Source organism: Larus michahellis, chromosome 17 (genome assembly GCF_964199755.1).
Source record: "Larus michahellis chromosome 17, bLarMic1.1, whole genome shotgun sequence".
NCBI lineage: Eukaryota > Metazoa > Chordata > Aves > Charadriiformes > Laridae > Larus > Larus michahellis.
Genome location: NC_133912.1, coordinates 8,718,048 through 8,737,620, shown reverse-complemented (window position 1 = coordinate 8,737,620; position 19,573 = coordinate 8,718,048). Strand labels below are relative to the sequence as shown.

Here is a 19,573-nt window from a genome sequence, read left to right as displayed (position 1 = left end):
ACCAAAGGCCCACCGCGGCGCTGGCTGGGGGCTCCCGTCCCCCCGGGAGGAGACGTGGTGAGCCCGGAAAGCAGCTTCTCAGCCCTGAAGAAGAAATCCAGAGCAACCCTCTGCAGCAATAAACTTGACATGTTTATTAATTAAACTATCACTTAAATAAAAAAAAGTGCATAGAAAATAAACATGTTTAAAAACTCCTTTGTTTTTTTTTGTGGTTTTTTTTTTTTTTTTTTTTTACAACTATGTACACTTTTTTATTTTTACATTCAGTCTTTTGCAGAGCTTTCAGCATTTTTTTAAACTATTAAAGTATTTCCTTCTTCCCTGCGCCAGGGAGTTAACACTGATGTACTTTAGACACGTTTCCTCTTTTTTTTTCTTTTTTAAAAAAAAAAAAAAACAACCAAACAAACAACCAGAAGCTTGGAAGAACACAAGAAAAAAAAAAGAAGAGATTTGTTATACATGATAAGTTGTCAAGAAATGTATCTCTAGAACATAACCTTGCCTTTGCAGAGCTTTTTTTTTTCTTTTTTTTTTTTTTTTTGAAACAATTATTCACCTACCTGTATTTACTAAAGAGACCGTTAAGCTCAATAAAAGAAACACCACAAGTAATAGATCTCGGTTGATAGACAAAGCTACTGTACCTCGTTAAAAAGAGACCAGGAAAGCACAGAGCACGTTTTTCCCCTAGATGCAGGTGGTACCCGACATTCATCACCGAAACGAGAGGGAGGGGAGGAAGGGACCCGGTTGTACAAGAACTGACTGGAAACAAGAAGGGCCGGGAAGGGCCGCGCCGTGGGGACGGGGCTCTCCGGGCCTCGTTAGCAACTGCAACACAATCCTTATCTATAGTGTTAAGAGAATTAAAAGCCATGGACCGATACTGAACTAGGCTTCATTACACGGTGCATTACTATATTAGTTCCTATATATATTGTATTTATAGTTATAAAAAAACCTTGCGAGTGTGGAGAGTGGAGCAGTCGTGTGGGTTCGAATGGCATGATTCTGCACAAAGACCGTCTCGCTGAAGAACCTGGTATTGCTTCGAAACGAAAGAAAACCAGAAAGAAAAGATACCCAGCCCTTTGCAATGACCCGCTTTTCCTTTAAAACAAAAAACACGTCGGTTTGTACAAAGAAAAATAAACGCCCTAAAGTTCCGTATTTTTTTTTTTCTTTTAGTATTTTCAGATGCCGTGATCTGCGTCAGTCCTTATAAAATATACATTCATACGGGGGACGCTGCACTGCGCTCGCCACCGGCCCGGGCGGGACGGGGCCGTGTGGCAGAGGACGTCGGCCACCCCTCGCCACCACGGCTTGTCCCTGCCCCACCACCGTCCCCGCGGGCCCGGGCAGCCGCGGGGCGCAGCGCAGCGTCCCGGGGGTACAGACGGTTCCACTGGCCACAGCGGCTCCCGCCGAGGCGGCCGCGACGGCGATAGCAGCAAGGGGACACGGCGCCAGGCGCTCGGGGGGCTCCCGCAGCCCCCCGTCCCCCCAACCCTCTGTCCCGCTCCTCCCAGCGAGGGGACACGCGGCAGCGTGGAGCCACTCGGGCGCATTTGGGGCTCGGCCGAGCGAGGGCTGTTCCCCGGGGCTGCTGTCACGAACGGGGCAGGGAAGGGGCCAGGGCGGCTGTGCCGGGAGCGGGGCTGAGACCCCCGGGCACAGGCCCCTCGGCCTCCCAAGGTATGTGCGTTCCCAACTGTCAGTGCATCAAATCATCTCAGTAACAAACGCAGCGTCAACTGGACTCTTCTTCCAACAGTTATCGCCAAAGAACCACCGCACAGTGCAATAACAAAAGGAAACCGGCAGCTCCCGACCCTCCGTGTGCCGAGTTTCACCCTCGGCTCGGAGGGAGAGGCCTCGGGGCGCCCCGCCGCGAGTGCCAGGCGCTCCCCTCCCTTCCCCGCCGCCCGCAATGCCGTCTCAGAGCAGCCCCCCGACCCGCTGACCCACGGCAGGGACAGTCGTAATTGCGAGGGTGCTTCCTGCCTTCCCTTCCCCATGGAAAACTTGCCCACGGGACGAGGCACACGCCCCGAGAGTCCGCTCTCTCAGGCTTTATCTCGTTTTTCCTCTCTAGGTACCGGCAGGTGCCGCGCGGGGCAAGGCAGAACCCGCCTCCGGCCGGGGGGGACACGGACGGTCGGTCAGACAGTCACCCCCCTCCTGAGCCAGGCAATTCCCCCTCCCGCCCCAGCTTGACGGGGAAATCAAGACTAAGGTCCAGCCAAACCTCCGGGAAACAGTTACTGAAGTCAAAAAGGCAGAACAAGAGTTAAAAAATAAAAATAAAGTGTACCCCCCTCTCTGGAGAAAGGATCAGACTGTGACCAGCCAGGTATTTCCTATAACCGTCCTATGAAAATAAAAAAATCATTAAAAAGAGATTCTCTTAAATTAGGATAATACCACTGTTTAAAAAGCCTCGTCATAAGTGCTTTCCCCTATGAAGTGCTTCTCATAGAAAAATATACAAAATATATTTACATTTATAAAACCTTAAATACTAAACTGTAAACAGAACAGAGTAAAATCCAATGTCGTCATTCCTCAGGCTTGGGGCTCTTCACTTCTTTCTCTGTGGTTTGGGGGCGCGGGGGGATGCCGCTGCCGTAGCTGGGACGCGGGCGCCTCTGGGGTGGCCTCAAACGGGCTGGCTCCCCCGGCTACCGCGGCCGCCACCGTGCCCAGCGCCGAGGGACGCCCTGCGCGCTGCCGGCCACGGGGCTGGCTCGCTGCTGGCCTGGCCCCTGCAGAGACCCCACGCCCGGGGCTCCCTCGTGTCCCCTCCCGGCTCCCGCTCTACAGCGGCGCACAGCCAGCCCCGGGGCTCCCCACAGACCTCCGTCCCTCCGAGTGCCTCCGACCAGCTCCCCGCTGGCAGTGCCCTCAGCTCGCTGGGCAGAGGAGGAAGCCGTCGGAGGCAGGAGCGGGGAAGGGGCTGCTTCCCGCCTCTGCTCCCAGCGATCACAGCGCCCCGACGGCTGGCACAAGCCCTGTCTGCCACGGAACGCCAGGAACGTCCCCGCGCAGGGTTTGGGAGCACAACGCTGGCCAAACCCTCCCCAGCCCCGCTGCGGGCTGCTCTGTCCCGCTCTGCCCCGTTCCGAGGTGAAACCGGCTGAGCCTGACCCAGGGAACGCACCCAGCCCGCGCCGGCCGCTCGCCGACGGCTCACAGACAGTGTCCTGCGGACGCAAAGCACAAGGGACCAGAGGTGCACGGTCCCGGGGCTGCAGTCCCTCCCCTCGGGGGGGCCCTCGCTCACACGCTGCGCTGCCGGCTCCCGACACAGCCCTCCGCCGAGCGGGAGGGAGAGGACCCCCCACTCGGCACGGAGCCGAGGGACAGAGAGGGACGGAGGGACAGGATGCGCCACCGCCCCCCAGGCTGGGGCCTGGGCTGGCCTCCCCTCCCCTCTCCCGCTCGCCAGCCCCACGACAAGAAACGAATACCGGGACGGGGGGAAATGAGAACAGCAAAAACATAATCACGCCGAGGATCTTCTCCAGTGGCCCGTGTCTCTCCCAAGGGTGCGTGTGCGCATGCGAGACATGAAGATGTGGACTCTGACAGAGAAACGCAGCCGCCAGTCCGGTCCCTGAGCCCAGCCCGTCTCCATCCCTGCCTCCGGCCCCCCTGGCCCGTCCGAGCGGCCGGGAGGGATTCGCTCCAAGCTTTGGTTCGCCCCGGGCCCCTCAGGGCTCACCTGCAGCTGACGTAAGTTCTAGTTTAAAAACTTCCTGCATTTCTTGGCGCCGCAGTTACAGGGCAGTTTGTTGCTGGCGTCTTCAATGGGGAACTTGTAGTCGTAGGTGAGCTCTTCCCCCCGGTAGATTTTGCGCATGGCGAAGATGACGATGTGTTTCTGGCCATCGATGTTGATGACCCGGGAGTAGCAGTTGGGCTCGCAGGAGTGATTGATGAAGCGGGCCGCGTTCCCGTGCATGGTGGCATCCACCACTTCCGAGTCGTCAATGCGGAACATGTAGCAGCCGATCCCCTACGCACGGAGGACAGGGAGAGGGTTAGCTGAGAGCAGAGGAGGCAGAGCCACCCTAGCAGACAGCCTCGCTCATCGCGGCAACCGGGGGCCAGGCCTTCCGGAGCACCTGCAGCTGCCCTTCGCTCGCCTTCAGAAGCTCATTTTCATCCCGTGCCTTTGGATCTGCCACGCTAAGACTGGGCCGAGACCCTTCCCAGCCCTCGGAAGGGCTGCCTCAGAAAGAAGCGGCACCTCTAGTGCTCCAGCAAGGACGGAAATACCCCGGGAGGTCTGTAATCCCTATTCGTGATGTTCCCAACGCAGTTTGCACGTGGCCTAAGCCTGTCCTACCTTCACAGCCACCTTACAGTCTCCCAAACTCTTTAAGAACTTCTACGAAAGCCCATAACTCACCTTACTGTCGTAGTATTTCTCTCGTTTGTCAGTGAGGATGGAGCGAATGACATTGCCTGAATATTCGATCACCATCTCACCTGCATCGATGTTCCTTTTGCAGAACAGACCCCGGCCGTGGATGGGAGACCTGGAAAAGCACCAAGATGGGCGAGTGTTTGAAAGGGTACAAGCACAACTCAGAAGCACAAGGTTGCCAACGCTGCAGAAGACAGGCTACTTCGTTACCAGGGTCACTGTGGCATCACTCCTCTCCTCTAATGCAACGCTAACAAGAGCGACACCGGATTTCTCCTGCCCGCTCCTGAGCACATGCCTCAGCTATCGCCAAGGCCCGCCAGCGAGGCCCCAGCACTTTGTGCGGAGGGTTGCTTCTGAATACACATCTTGGGTGGGGAGGAGGAGGAGGGAAAAACCCCAAACCTGCTTCTTCCCCTCAGTTTTGCAGTCTGACTTCATAGAAGTCTTCCAGTTTTCACCTTCCTCTGTCCCAGAGGCAGAGGTGCCGGAACAAAACCCTACCTGTAGACACCAACTGCCTCCTTGGAGGTCTTCTTCAAGTGTCGGAAGCGCATGGGCATCGGCAGATCCATACTAGTCGCCCTCCTAGAACAAAGAGACGCTGCTAAGTGATGCCCTTTATCGAAGAGTCTGGGCCGGGTATTACCTGGGAGACTTGCCAAGACAATAATTTAGACGCTGTGACACGCTACAGCCCACAGAGAACACCATCAAAATTAATGCAGTGGTTTTAGATCTATAAAAGATAACCTCCCCCCTCCTCTGCCCCGATTCTCATCGGATCCTTTTACATTAGGAAGGAAAAGAAACACCCAAAGGAAGACTGGCCTGGTGGTCACCCTCAGCTGTCGGGTCTCTCGCTGCTGTGGGAGCCTCCCCTACAAGCGCCGCTGCGGGGTGGCTTTCACGTTTGAAACACCACTAGGCACAGCCAGGCCCAGCTAGGCCTGAGCAGCTCGTTCTACCACCGCAGCTTTACTTTCCCCTTTGAACCGTTACACTCTGCTGCGTACCGGGCTGATTTCAGCTGTACTTCCTCCTCTTCCTCGTCATTTGGGTTGTATTCTGGCGGCTGCCGGTGTTTAGAAGCCAAGAAATTAAACATATCAAACGCCGATTTCCTGCAATTTAAAGAGACAAGAGGAAGTTTGTTCTACTGACTGCAAACAAACACGTGGTTGCCACAACAGCTCGAGACGTTTACTGCGTTGCACCTTCTCCCGCCTGTCCTCTCTTAAAGCCCTCCCTGCCTCAGGGTGACAGACGACCCCTTCTGAGAGCCGTGGATGAACGCGCCCGCCAGTACAGCTTTGTTAAACACCACAAAGGTCACAACAAAGCGGCCCAGAGAAACGCACGGTCTCAGAAGATGCACTGTAATTGACTTACAGGCAAAAGCTGTGAATGTTTCTTTCTAATGGAGAGCTGCAGAGATTTGTTGCTTATGCCCTGCCGCGGAGCGAGTTAACGGAGCAAACGGGCCGTTAACCTTAAACGCGGCAAAGCTCACACTTGCCTCAGGTGGACTTCGGCCCTCGCAGAGCCGTGCGGGTTCAGAGGGGGTTCATTGGCCTCCTCCGGCTTATGAAATCTGAACTTGTAGTTGTGGCAGTGCTTTGCTCCGTACAGTTGCTCAATCAGGAACACAACGGTATCGTGGATGATCCCCAGCATCCTCAAACCATTCACACCTGGAACGAGACACAGCACACCAAAAAACCCAACTGCCAATGCAGCCTTGGAGCAGGAGGATACGGCAGCTTGCCAAAGACAACTCGTGTGCCAGCCTGCCATCGTCACAGAAGCAACTTCATTCTACGTCAGAATTTTCAATCATTTCATCAGGCAGCAACTACCCTCCGTAAAGCAGGCAGCGGCTGCACGGACGCTCCCAAGACTCTGAACCCCAAGTCGCTCACAGAGAGACGCGTTTGCCCTCACGCGCTCAGAGGCGCAGCAGGAGGGAGTCTGGCAGCGGGCGTTACCTGCAAAGGACAGCTGCTTCAGGCGGGCATTGGAACGGGCTTCTTGGACCTTGTCGGTCAGCGACTTCCAGGCATCTGCAGTGGCACAAACAGAAGGCAACAGAGTGAACCAGGGTCCGAGCGCTGACTGCCACAACAGGGCCCTGCTACAGCTCTTCTTTTCCCACATCTCATCAGGTTTCCGTGAAACAACACACCATCGGCAGACTTCTACGTGCGTGTGCAGTATGCTGTTTTCCAGCACGTGCTCACGTTTAAATGAACTAATATGAAGTCTGCATCCCTTTCATGGGCCGTGAATTAAGATCCTCGGATCTTCTGGCCTCTCCAAAATTCCCTTTGGCATAAAGGGAAGTGTGCTCAGCAAATGGTCTAGAGGAGAAGCCTAGATCCCCGCTGTCTGAGCCACACTGACTATTTCCTAAGTATGGTTCAAGACCATTGCTCAACTGGTAGAACAAAAGGGGACAATGACTAAAAAAACCAAAACAACCAACACCAAACTTTTTCAATGCAATTCAGACATTGCTAGGAACTAGGATTGTTCTAGGGCTGTAAATCAATTTAAGTCTATTAAAAAGCAAGTAACAGATCCTCAGAAGTCACGATTTTACTTCTAGCAAGGAAAGCTAAAACCAGTAAAAGCGAAACGCACAGTTCTCACCTTCAATGCTTTCTGCGCAGATTTGAAAACCGTCATCACTAGAGATCTCAAAAACCAAACCTTTCTTTGGTTTCTTCTCACCGAGACACTCTTTCCTCTTTTGTTCTTGCTGAAGCCAAAACATAAGTGGGGAGCTGAAAGTACTCTCCTCTTCCTCGACAGCTTTTGAGCCTGGGAAAGACGGAGGCCAGCATGAAGATGGAAACTGGGCAGAATGATGTTTTTTCCACTGGTCGCTCCACAAGTGGCAATGAATTACTACCTATTACTAACTTGCCGTTTGACCAGTAGATCTGTCCAAGAAAAAAATCTAGACAGTGTTGCAGTAAGAGTGTGAAATCTCAAGTGCTGAAATTTCCACAAGCTAAAAATAGAGACATCACTATTTGTCCAGTATCTATTCTTAGCAAACAAACCTTTCCTCCCTTCAGAGCAAGAATAACAGGACTATTAGCGCTGGGATCTTTCCTGAGAGAACGAGACACACAAAAATCCAAACTCCAAGGTACTCATTTCCCCGTCCAGAAGAATCCCAAGACTCGGGGCTTTTGAAGAAGTGACGTACCTGCATTTTCCTGCTCGTTTGTTGAGTTCTGCGTTGACTGAGACTCCGGGAGGACTGCCGTTTGCCTTGGGAGGGAAGGAAGGGAACGTGAAGAAAGATGGTTACCGACCCACCTCACTTCCTCACCAGCCCCCAGCACTCCCCTACAAACTCTGAGAACTAGGCGGGGGTACAAGACCCTTTTTCCACATCGAATGTTCCAACAGCAGTTCAACTGGGAACAAACACGCCAACAGATTCTACTAGGTGGCGTTTATTTTTGAGGCGTCCATCAGTCTGCGGGGAGCAGCCTGATTTAACGCAGTCCGTGACGGGTCCTTTGTACCAGCCCCCCAGTCACACAGCGTGTGCTGACGTATGATCAGCCAAAGCTCGATGAGCGGTTTGCTCTCGGCACGCAGCGAGCTCCCCACAGCTACGTGCAACTTCATTTGAAAAATGGCCCCATATTGTAGCTAAACGTAACCGCTCATTCCAGACTGAAGGCTCCCACGACAGCTGAACCAGCCAAGTAAGGCTTCTCGCATTCTCGGTATAACCTTCCTTGAGCTCAAGCGAGCAGAACCTGAGGGCAAGGCCTGCTCGATACTTACCCTGCAGCCTGGCCGCATTGTTTCTGCGATGGCTGATCTACGCTCGCCGCATCCTGCGTGTCTGCCTTCACAACAGGAGGCCTGGAACAAAGAGATTTAGGGACATTCAAAATCCCTGCCCAAGCCACGTATGGCACAAAGGAGGCTGGAAAGCGGTGACAGATCCACCAGGAGCTGCCACCAGCGATTCCGCAGTTCAGCAGAACCACAGAAGTAGTAACAAGCGCTCCTGAGATACAGGGAGCGGGATCACACTGCCAGCACCGCGCCAGAATCAAGACTTGCACGTCAAGAGGAAGGAGGAGCATGAGCCCGGGCGCCTGAGCAGCCGCGAGCTCAGGAGTCAGGAGGTGCATGGCGGAATGTGGCAGCAGCTACAGAAAACACTTACAGACTGAAACAACTTGGCAAGCGTCAGCAACGCAAAAAAGCTTTTTTAAAAGGTTAAGCTGTCTAAAGAGTTTGGGCTGGAGAGTTTAAGAACCAGACCTACTAGGAGACATTAAGACGATGACGGCATTACACAAGTGATGTGCGGTATTTCTCAGTCACCACGAGCTGGACGTTACTGTCTGTCGGCATCAGCAATCGCTTTGCAGAGCTCTCTCCGGCAGCCAGAACGGGTAATTGCTGGCAGGGTGAGACTGAGACACAGCTATGGACTACTTGGAGAAAACCATCCAGTTCTGCATGCAGAACACAGAGCAGCAGCTCTTACTCTCTCTACAGATGCACACTGCAAAGAGTCCGCTCAAGCGTCACTAAGGTCTGGGGAGCAATCCTCTACTGAGGAAGCAGAGAGCGAGTCTCCCTGTTCTGCCAGTTCCTCCCCACTCCCTCTTGCCTGGGGGGATAAAGAGTGGGGAGAGGGGCAGGAGGAACCAACTGCAGACTGGAGAGATGCCGAGCTCACAGAAACTGTTAGTTTAAGCTCTGTAATCAGAATGACCAAGGCAACACCGTAACCGTGTCACTTTGGTGCCCGGGACACTGCTGGTACTACAATTAAAACTTCTAGAGCGCTTACTCGCATGAACAACATAAAGGAACAGAACCCATCGCCCTTTTGAGTGCCATTTGCTCTACTGCTACCTCTAAACCACTCTCTAGTTTGCCAGAGCTGTCAGTGATGAATAAAGTCCTCAAAGCCTCGGTTTTCCATCCTTCCCTTAAGAGAGGTCAAAGTTCTAGGAACTCTTTTAGAGAGATTTGCTTCCTGGCGGCAGCTGGGGTTTTTACCTTAGAACTTATCATTCAAGAGGAAAATCTCCTGTAAAACTAGCATTATATTGTTACAAAACCTCAGGGATGAGCAAAATCAAACACTCCTCTTACCCTGCAGCTGAGGCCTGGGGTGCAGCGGTGGCCCCTCTCTCAGGAACCTGTGCTTCAGAGGAACCGGTCCACGCATGAGAAGTTTTGTGCTTCTTCCCGTTCCCCTTGTCTAGCGATGGCTGGATGCGTTTGATTTTCGGCTTCATTTTCGCGGGGCCCAGCACGGAGCTAGTGGCTGACTGCTGACCCGATGACGGGGAGCCCCCGGGAGATGCCGAGCTGGCGTGCATCACCGAGGAGGAAGCCTTGGTTTGTTCCAGCCCGGTATTATTGGGAACGTCAACCAACTGTGGAAAGCTCGACAACTGCGTGGTTGCCGAAGCCGTGCCAAGGTCCAGCTGGGAGGAAGCAACCCCGGTTTTGCTGGCCAAGAGTTGTGTCATGTGCTGGAGCTGGTAAGAGCCCTCTGGGTCAGCAGACGAGGGAGCAACCGTCATGCCCATCGTCTGAGCTGAAGGCAGAACACAAATGCTGGACGCGGCCGTCATTGCTGCCGTAGACGGAGTCTGGGATGCTCCCAGTTGCGAGAACATCCCAGAACTTGGTGGTAAAGTCATGTGCTGCTCCTGAAGCCCAAGGCTCTGCTGACTGGCTTTGATCAGGAGGTTGCTTATTGAGCCGAGGTCCCCTAATAATCCAGGGCTAGTTAACGTTACCGAACTTTGTCCCAGAACGTGACTGGGAACCGACCCACCGGTAGTAGGGGCTGCTGTGGCCTGCATGGAGACGACGTTCAGCACCGAGGAGCTTGATGCCAGCCCTGACACGGGCCCTGCTGGGAGGTGACTGGCATCTGGCCCGATAACACTGGGAGACGTGCCCACTGCGGTAGCAGTCCCACCTTGCGGGAGCAAAGATGTTTGCTCAAAATACATGACCCCGGACTTGGACCTTTTGATAATATTGGGGACGGTTCTATGGGAGGTTGAATTCGCAATGGTTCCCAAATCCAATGGGTGGTTGGAAATCTGGGAAGGAGCAAAATTAATTAAGGTCATGTTGGAGACCATATCGGGAGGAGCAATAGCAGAAGGGGTTCCAGAGGGAGCCAGCTTCTTGTTCTTCCGCGACTGCAGACGAGAGATGGGCCGTTTCTTGCCCAGGGCAGCAGCTGGGGTAGAAGAGGTGGAACCAAGGTCTGTCCTCTGACTGGCTTCAGACACCAAGAGCTGGGGATCCGGGGGCGGCTGCACACCGATGAGAAGACCTGGCGAAGGGCTGCTGATGTTTGGTGGGAAGCCAGTCTGGCCAGCTGTGGAGAAGGGATGGATGTGCTGGTGATGGGACATGGGCAGCAGCCCCTTGCTCGTGGGAGGGAACAACGACTGAGACGAGGGCAAGCTCGGATTTAATCCCGTGGTCAGCGTGAGCCCGCTGCCCATGGGCCCCAGCACCGAGGCGTTGGTCTCCATCACGCTCTGCGCAGAACTAACGGAGGGCGTTAACTGTATCTTTTGGGTAACGCCGTTGGGAAGCGTTTGGAGGACGTAGAGCGGCTGCATGTTTTGATTGACTACCAGCAGCTTTTCTGCGGCTGGCTTGAGGTGGGGCGGCGTTGTCTGCACCGCAGCGTTGGAGATCTGCGAGGGGCCGGGACTGTCCGTGGAGTTTGGCACGTACTTCTGGCTCTGGAGGGGAACGGTGGGCGACACCGGCACCTGGATACCCGGAGTCCCGCTGTTTCTCGTTAAATCCTGGTTGCTGCCGTGCCCCTGCTCGACGGGGCCGCAGGGCGGGCTGGCTATATGCTCTGCATCTATGTGACCCTGGATGAAGTGATCGGGAGTCATGTGGCCTTCGGGGCTCGGGTCTACTCCCGGACTCAGGAGAGCTGTATCACCTTCCCCCGAGGCAGACTTTTCTGTGACCGTCACTCTCTTTTCCCCAGACTCGGTGGAAGGCAAGGCAAGCATCGACCTCTCTCCTGAGGAGGAGAGGGAGGACTCCGAGATGACGGGGAGCCTGTTGTGATTCTGGCTGGGCACCGTCGGGCTGCGGGTGGTCAGAACAGAGAGATCGGAAGGAAGCTCCAGTGGCAATTCAAACTGCTCCTCCGCCGATATGGAGGAAGAGACGCTGCTGTCTACTGGCTCGGCGGTTGGCAGCTGCTGGGAGAACACCTCAAACAAACCCATATCCTTGCCACGGTTGCTGTCGAGACCTAAACCTTCTCCCAGCGTTAGGAGTTCAGATGAGGAGGACTCGGGACTTTCTCCCAACGCCTGCATGGACGGCGTGTTCTTCAGTACAAAGTCCATGATGTCGGACGGGAGGATGTTCCCGCAGTCATCGCTGTTGTTATTGTCCGAGTCGGATTTCAGAAGTTCTGTGTTAAAAGTGTCCAGCAAGTTCTTGTCAGAGGGCGTGCTCGCGTGAGCCCTGCGGCCCGTTTCCAGTGAGCTCAGCTGAGCTTCCAGTGAGTCCTGCCCTTGCGCTTTAACCCTGCTCACGGGATGGCAGTTATCAATCTTCGGGTCGGTTTTGTGGACAGTGGAGCTCTTGGTGACTTGGACTTTCTCTCCAGCTTCTTCACTTCTGTCGAGCTTCAAGTTCTCTGTTCCGTTTTCTTTACCACTCCTTTTTGTTACTTGACTGACTTTTCGTGTTGTTGCCGTGACACTGGTATCGCTTTCCGTTCCATCATCCACACCATCCAGCTGGGAGATTTTTGGAAGATCGCACTGCTCCTCCTCCCTGAACAAGTTATGGGATGCGAGCCTCTCCTCCGCATTCGAGGAAACCACCGTTCTAGTGAAATTATAATAGTATAAGTCGTCCTCATCCGACGTGCTCAAGTCATCCGCACCGTCCACTTGTCCTTCCGCAGACCGCTTTCCTCGCTTCTTCCCAGTGGAGTTACTGTAGAAGGGGATGTCTTCCTCTCCGTAAGACCGCACGCCATACAGAGGAGTCAACCCAAAGAACATGTTGGACCTGGCCCGAGCGCTTCTCCGTGGATACCTGCGCTTGTAGGAGCCCTCTTCTTGAGCTTTAGCTCCATCCTGGAGCATCAAGTTGTTATCTTGAACAGGCAGATTTTCAAATGCATTAGCTTGAGACTCCTGTGCCGGTGCCTCGTTTGGGCTTTCCTGAACGCCGGGGTTCTCTTCTGGGCTCTCCGAAGTTGAGGAGGGCTCCGCCAAAGCGGCCAGTTCTGCTCCTGCAGACTGAGGGTCAGCATCACTTTCCTGCTGTGCGCTCTTAGACTGGTTTTCATTTTCCATCTTGAGAGGAGTCAGAGTGACTTTAACGGTGCGCTTCCTTGGTGCCTGCGATTCCTTAGAGGCTGCTTCCATCTGTGCTGCAGAACCTTTCGAGGGCCCCTGTGACGGCGGAGACTTCTCGCCAGCTTTTTCAGCAGGAGCATTATTACATAACCTCTGGCTGATCTGTTCAGTCGCCAAACCCTGATTACCAAATTCTGGTTTCAGGTTTCCCTCATCACTGCCTGCTGCTTGACTTGAATCTGTAACAGATTTCAGGGGATGCTTCTCCTTAAAGCTATCTTTCATTAACTTTTTCCCCTTTTGACGCCTGTCCCTGGGGGCAGACACCACCTGCTCGCTGGCTGCAGGAGATCTGCTGTTTACTCCAGCAGACTTCAGGGTCTTTGCATCCGTCTCCTCAGCCACAGTCGTTTTCTCTGGCTGTGTGGGTTCCGCGTGCTGATCTCTGTCTTTCCTTGGGCCTCTCTGATGCAAAGGCGGGAAGGATATCGCTTCTTTGGACGAAAATGAGCCTGAACATTCTTGGAAGGTTCCCATTTTAACATTCATTTCTGCGCCCGATGAACCAGTTGGTTGAGTGGACATTTTGGAGTTTCCTCCAGAAGCAAAACTATGAGCTGAATAATCCGGCTCCTTTGAGGTGGGTGTTTTCATCTTCTCTCCCTTAGAAGGCGCACCTTTGGCTATCAAGTCTGAGCTGCTAGAATGTTTTCCTTCCGCAGACTGAGATGCGTCCAGCTGGTAAGTTTTACTGCCACTTGTAGCCGCCGTTTTCTGGGAGCCTGAACTGGCAGAGCAGCTTGGAACTGGGGCGCTCGGAGTCCCTGCGCTCGCCAATCCCACAAAGCGGTCAGTGCTTTTGATGCTGGGTTCGTGTTCTGAGGAGGAGCCCATGCTGGAAACCGAAGATCCGCTGTGCCTGGAGTAAGTGTTCCCAGCTCGCGTGGGGGAAATCATCCGGAGCTTTGAGTGCTGCTGTGACAAAGAGGAGGTGCTATGTCTCCTAGAACCAATGCTCTTCAGTCCGGAGGACAGCAAAGGATCTCCCACTGTCACTATTTCGTGGGTCACTGGGGTAGGACTTCCTGAGAAAACAAGGCAAGAAAGACCATCAAGTGATCTGAAGCCTTCACAACCAATACACCCCCAATTCCTTCGTATAAGCCACAAAAATGAACAACCACAAAAGGCTTTCGGCCAAATAACATTAAGGTAATGACAATACTTGAGACAGGTATTAAAAATCTGATACCGTCAGTCGGTATTCAGCATGTGGAGCTGACAAGTTTGTATCTCGGGGTTCCATATCTCAACTTCAGAGGTGACTTTTCAACATCAGTTTGAAACAAAACATGACACATTCATACAGAAATAGCAGCTGAATTACAATCCCAGATTTCCGACTCACTCTGGAAAAATACCGACCGAGATGATTCAGTCCCTAACTCATCTTATTGCTCTTCTGCATCACTGCCATTGTATCGCCCAAACGTCGCTTTCTTAATTTTTGTTCCAGTGGTACATTTCTTGACAGCCATCTCTACTGTATATTTTCAAAACTTTCCTTCCCTCAAACCTATTGCCATTTCACTGTTTTCTCTAGAAACACAACACTAAACACCACGTTCCAAATGAAGCCAAAAAAGACACAAACCAACCCCCAAAATATTTCCAAAACAAACAAAAAACCCATCCCCACAACCGAAATACCTGCAGAGGGTAACGGCCTGGAGCCGGGGGACCTCTGTGTGGACGGGTAACTGGGCATCCTGATCCTGGGCCCCTTGGAGAGCACTGGGTAGTAGCAGGAGCCGGAGGTCTGAGAGTGCAAGGGACGATCTGGCGACGGCAGGTTTACAATCTCAGGTGTATTTCGGCTGTCCTTAGGTAAAGTTTCTGTTGTATAAAAGAGAAACAACAGTATAAGGCATCACTGAATCCTAAAAGCTATGCTCTGATTACGCACAGAAGTCTACGGGGCCGGATGGGATTCACCCAAGAGTACTCAGGGAGCTGGCGGGAGAGCTCACCAATTTATCAGTTATCCATCATTTATCAACAATCCTGGTCAACAGGGCAGGTACCAGATGACTGGAGGGTGGCTAATGTGACGCCCATCTACAAGAAGGGTCGGAAGGAGGATCCGGGGAACTACAGGCCTGTCAGCCTGAACTCGGTACCAGGGAAGATCATGGAGAGGATCATCTTGAGTGAGCTCTCACGGCAAGCGCAGGGCAGCCAAGGGATCAGGGCCAGCCAGCATGGGCTTAGCAAAGGGAGGTCCTGCTTAACCAACCTGATCTCTTCCTATGACCATGTGACCTGCCTTCTGGATGTGGGGAAGGCTGTGGACGTTGTCTATCTGGACTTTGGTAAGGCCTTTGACACCGTCCCCCACAGCATTCTCCTGGAGAAGCTGGCGAATCATGGCATAGACAAGTGTACTCTTCGCTGGGTTAAAAACTGGCTGGATGGCCGTGCCCAGAGAGTTGGGACTAATGGGGTGGAATCCTCTTGGCGGCTGCTCACCAGTGGTGTCCCTCAGGGCTCAGTCTTGGGGCCAGTTTTGTTTAATATCTTTATCAATGATCTGGATGAGGGGATTGAGTGCACCTTCAGTAAGTTCGCAGACGACACCAAACTAGATGGGAGTGTTGATCTGCTCGAGGGTAGAAAGGCTCTGCAGAGGGACCTGGACAGGCTGGATCCATGGGCCAAGGCCAACTGTGTGAAGTTTAACAAGGCCAAGTGCCGGGTCCTGCATTTCGGTCACAACCACCCCAAGCAACGCTACAGGCTTGGGGCAGAGTGGCTGGAAAGCTGCCCGGCAGAAAAGGACCTGGGGGTGCCGGTGGACGGCCAGCTTAACATGAGCCAGCAGTGTGCCCAGGTGGCCAAGAAGGCCAACAGCATCCTGGCTTGTATCAGGAATAGCGTGGCCAGCAGGAGCAGGGAAGGGATGGTGCCTCTGTACTGGGCACTGGTGAGGCCTCACCTCGAGTGCTGTGTTCAGCTCTGGGCCCCGCTGTACAAGAGGGACATTGAGGTGCTGGAGCGTGTCCAGAGGAGAGCGACCAGGCTGGTGAGGGGTCTGGAGACCAGGGCATGTGAGGAGAGGCTGAGGGAGCTGGGCATGTTTAGCTTGGAGAAGAGGGGGCTGAGGGGAGACCTCATTGCCCTCTACAGCTACCTGAAAGGAGGGTGGAGAGAGGTGGCTGTTGGCCTCTTCTCCCAGGGGAATAATGACAGAACCAGAGGAAATGGTCTGAAGTTGCGGCAGGGGAGGCAGGGGAGGTTTAGATTAGATATTAGGAAGAATTACTTTACTGAAAGAGTGGTCAGGCACTGGAACAGCCTGCCCAGGAACGTGGTAGAGTCACCATCCCTAGAGGTATTTAAGAAACGTCTGGATGTGGCGCTTCAGGGCCTGCTCTAGTGGCAGAGATTGTAGGTTGTTTGGTTGGACTCCATGATCTCAAAGGTCCTTTCCAACCATGAAGACTCTATGATTCTATAAAGTATCTACGGCTATCGGGTTTCACTTGGGGAATCGGGATGTTTGTTAAACAAACACAGAGATTACTGCTTCTTTGCCATCAGATAACGGCTGGCTTCTTCTCCTAAGAACATTTTCAAATACTTGCAGCAATACAGTCACCCTCAGCTTACCCACGAAATTCCATTACATTTTAATAAAGCTTCATATTTTATGTTGACAATGACAATTATTCTAAACGTTTAAAAAATCATCCTCAGCCTCACCTTCTGGGAGCTGGAAAGGATAGGGTGGAAATTATTATTTTTTCCTAAAGTCATCTGTGGCTACAGAGAAAGCAATGTGGAAATACAGAAGCAGTGCGGTACTGCTGCGCAAGGCAGTAATTAACAGCCCCCGTACTACATACCAACACTGGCACCTGAAGTACAATTGGAAGTTTCAGATCACTAGAATAATCTCAGATCTGTAGACTAAAAAGCATGACTACAGTAGGTTTTGTTTGCCTCAAGTTTCCAAAGTTACTGGTACACTCAGGAGCTGAGCTCTTAAGCCTTAAGATGCTGTACCATAATTGGGAAGCCTGAAGAGGATTCCGGTCCAAATCGGTTTGAGAGGCGCAGGTCCTAGCTGCCACCTGGCTTTCTGGTGAGGAAGCACTACGGCAAAACCGGGTAGAGAATATGCCTTTAGAAAGTCCTTGCCAGATTACCTGTCAGGGGCACGGGGCTGTGGGCAATGGTTCTGTTGTCATCATGCTCCACAGTGCTGTTGATGTCCGGTTCGATGACCGGCGGTCGGCACTCCATGATCTTGCAGGTGTACACGCAGCGCTTCCTGGCATCAGTTGTGCTCCAGTACACCCTGGAGCACCTGGAGGAGAGTTCAAACGTCACACAGTGTGTTCGACAGTCCAGTAAACCTCAGCATTCCTCTCTGAAATTTTCAGTTTCCCAACATTTCACGGGACAAAGGCTTCCTGGCACAACCTGCTGCACACCCAGCTTAATCGCAAGATTCCTGAACGGCGTATGAACACCACAGTCCCTTTTTACATCTGTTACTTCAGCCCTGGTTTGGCATCGAACATACTAAAAGACATCTAAATCATGAAACAGCTTATACTCACTGATAGCCGATGGGAAACAACTTGTCTTCACAGTCTGAGAGGTCATTCAGGATTCCTAAGCAGTCTATTGTCATCGAACCTGAGCAGGAGGACCAGAAAAGGTCTGTGAGGCAGATTCCAGCACCAAAGGTGGACCAAGCCTCCAGAGACCAGATCTTACCAATCATCATGTGGATGTTCTCCGGTTCCAAGCCACTAAGGAATTTTCTTCTCAAACTGATCCCTTCAAAGTCCACAAAAACTCTCCTAAGAACTTCAAACCCGTTCTCAGGCACCACCTGGAACAAGAACCCACAAAACTACCCGTTAATTTTAAAGGAACCACCACGCGCACGCTCTGCAGTCTGTCTAACTCCATCCTCAGCTTGGTTTTTGAACCGCCACGTAGTGCCACTTGCCAAACTTCCCCGTGCCAGCTGTACCACTGACTTCTGTTTAACAGCACCGTGGTCCGGCCCTCGTTAGTAAGGGACGCACTCAACAGTAACTCCTACACACTGCTCGTAGTCACAGGGTAACCCCACCTTCAGGCGAGGCAGGGTGCGAAAGAGGAATCTTACCTCTCCCTTGATCAAGTCGCGATGCCTCTGGCAGTAAACTTTCTTATCGTCCAGAAAGACGCAGTTCTTGGCTCGCGAGCACATGAAGTGGTAGTTACTGGTACAGGAGGTAAGGCAGCAGCCTACTGTGGCGCCCGACTTCTGGCAGAACTCGCATCTCTATGAAAGAAAAAAAATAGTTAAAAATTAATCCCTTCTAAATCCAGGCTACCATTAGTGTTGTCAGCTGGGTTTTTGGGCGCAGACAGGAGTTGAGAGTAATGCCTGCCCTCCCACGTCACTGCTGTAACGTTTCCCCACCCCGACTCACACACACAAGCGAGACACAGAGGAGGAGGCGAGAGAAGAATCCCTCACACGGAACAACTCTGGCATTTGCAGCCCGGTTCCTCCAGGCCTCAGACTTTCTTGCTCCTACTCCATACCCAAGCCACGTATTCGCAAGCTTCACAAGGTGTATGTCAACTATTTCTGCTGCACAGAGCACGCCCCACGTGGGCAGCTCACTGCTGGCTAAGAGCAGTCCTATTCCACTGCTGCTGCTGTTTTAATACATATTTAGGACCAAATGGCACAGTATTAAACCAAAATTTGGAAAGCCTAATTTCTAGTGATGCTTCCAGTCTCATTTCATTCTTCTGGAAAGTACACAACTACTTCACAACAGAAGATTATTTCATTTTCTGAGGCTGCTCAGGAGCCCAGAGAAAAGTCCACCATCACTCTTTTTGCAGTGTTTTCCAGAGTAGCTACGTACAAGCCAGATCCCAAGATCCTCCATCTGCACTCAAACCGCTCCTTGATCAACACCTTGAACTGGACAATACTGCTTGCAATTTTTATTTGTGTTATACCTATATAAAATTTAACCTAGGTCAAAATATCAGGTACAGGCTCGCGCTCTCTCCTTTGAGTTCCTCTGCTCTCACTGGCTCAGACTGCAACAGAAGATCTGGGAAGTCCTTGTACTAGAGAGGCGCTGGGCTGTAACACAACATTTGGCCGTGCTTTACATATTCCATACGGTTTTTAAAACCAGGTTGTGACTACAGATGTGGCATCAACTGCCTAAGGTATAGTGCTGGCAAGCCAAGACCTTCTGAGAAAAACACGACTCCAATTCTCCCGTTACATTCCCTTTGGTCTCCACAGTATGTCCGAACTGAGCAGGGATCAAGGACATTTTCAAGTATCTGCAGTCAGGTCTATTGTATGTAGCGTAAAAAACCCCAAAAAAGCAAAGAGGGGACAGAGCAGAAAAGCTACACGCAAGGAATCCTTTAGCCGGGTTCCTGTCTTGGTTCTGTGTGAATCAGCGTGCGGTTTAGCAGAGCGTTCCTTACTGATACCCACCAGCTGCTTTCCCCTGATCACAGCCATGTGCACGTTCTTCAGAGAACCATCATCATCTTCAAACACCTCTGCTGACCATAACGCACAGTTCACATGCGTCCACTCGTTCTGGCCAATATAGAGGAGACGTCCAGCATCCTAAAGAGCGGAAGGACACATTCTTTTCAAAGGTTCCACGAGACACAACAGTCCCAAAAGCATCCAGCCTCTCCCCGGCGCCGA

At 52.5% G+C, this 19,573-nt stretch overlaps 1 protein-coding gene across 5 annotated transcripts in view; it reads right to left on the bottom strand.

Moving 5' to 3' along the window:
• Positions 1 to 111: 111 nt before the first annotated feature.
• KMT2A (lysine methyltransferase 2A) overlaps positions 112 to 19,573 on the bottom strand; it is a 46,729-nt gene continuing 27,267 nt past the window's right edge. For 4 of the 5 annotated variants that reach the window (XM_074561400.1, XM_074561401.1, XM_074561403.1 and 1 more), the window contains 16 exons: positions 19,352 to 19,489; positions 17,999 to 18,157; positions 17,599 to 17,716; positions 17,439 to 17,517; positions 17,022 to 17,182; positions 14,524 to 14,709; positions 9,587 to 13,898; positions 8,252 to 8,332; positions 7,659 to 7,723; positions 7,094 to 7,264; positions 6,430 to 6,504; positions 5,961 to 6,135; positions 5,458 to 5,565; positions 4,946 to 5,029; positions 4,424 to 4,553; positions 112 to 4,027 (listed from right to left, as the gene is read on the bottom strand). In XM_074561400.1, coding sequence (XP_074417501.1) covers positions 3,752 to 4,027; positions 4,424 to 4,553; positions 4,946 to 5,029; positions 5,458 to 5,565; positions 5,961 to 6,135; positions 6,430 to 6,504; positions 7,094 to 7,264; positions 7,659 to 7,723; positions 8,252 to 8,332; positions 9,587 to 13,898; positions 14,524 to 14,709; positions 17,022 to 17,182; positions 17,439 to 17,517; positions 17,599 to 17,716; positions 17,999 to 18,157; positions 19,352 to 19,489 — 6,318 coding nt within the window. In that variant the 3' untranslated portion in view covers positions 112 to 3,751. Of the gene's footprint in view, positions 4,028 to 4,423; positions 4,554 to 4,945; positions 5,030 to 5,457; positions 5,566 to 5,960; positions 6,136 to 6,429; positions 6,505 to 7,093; positions 7,265 to 7,658; positions 7,724 to 8,251; positions 8,333 to 8,744; positions 8,938 to 9,586; positions 13,899 to 14,523; positions 14,710 to 17,021; positions 17,183 to 17,438; positions 17,518 to 17,598; positions 17,717 to 17,998; positions 18,158 to 19,351; positions 19,490 to 19,573 lie in introns of those variants that run through there. The other variant, XR_012584108.1, reaches the window with a different exon arrangement.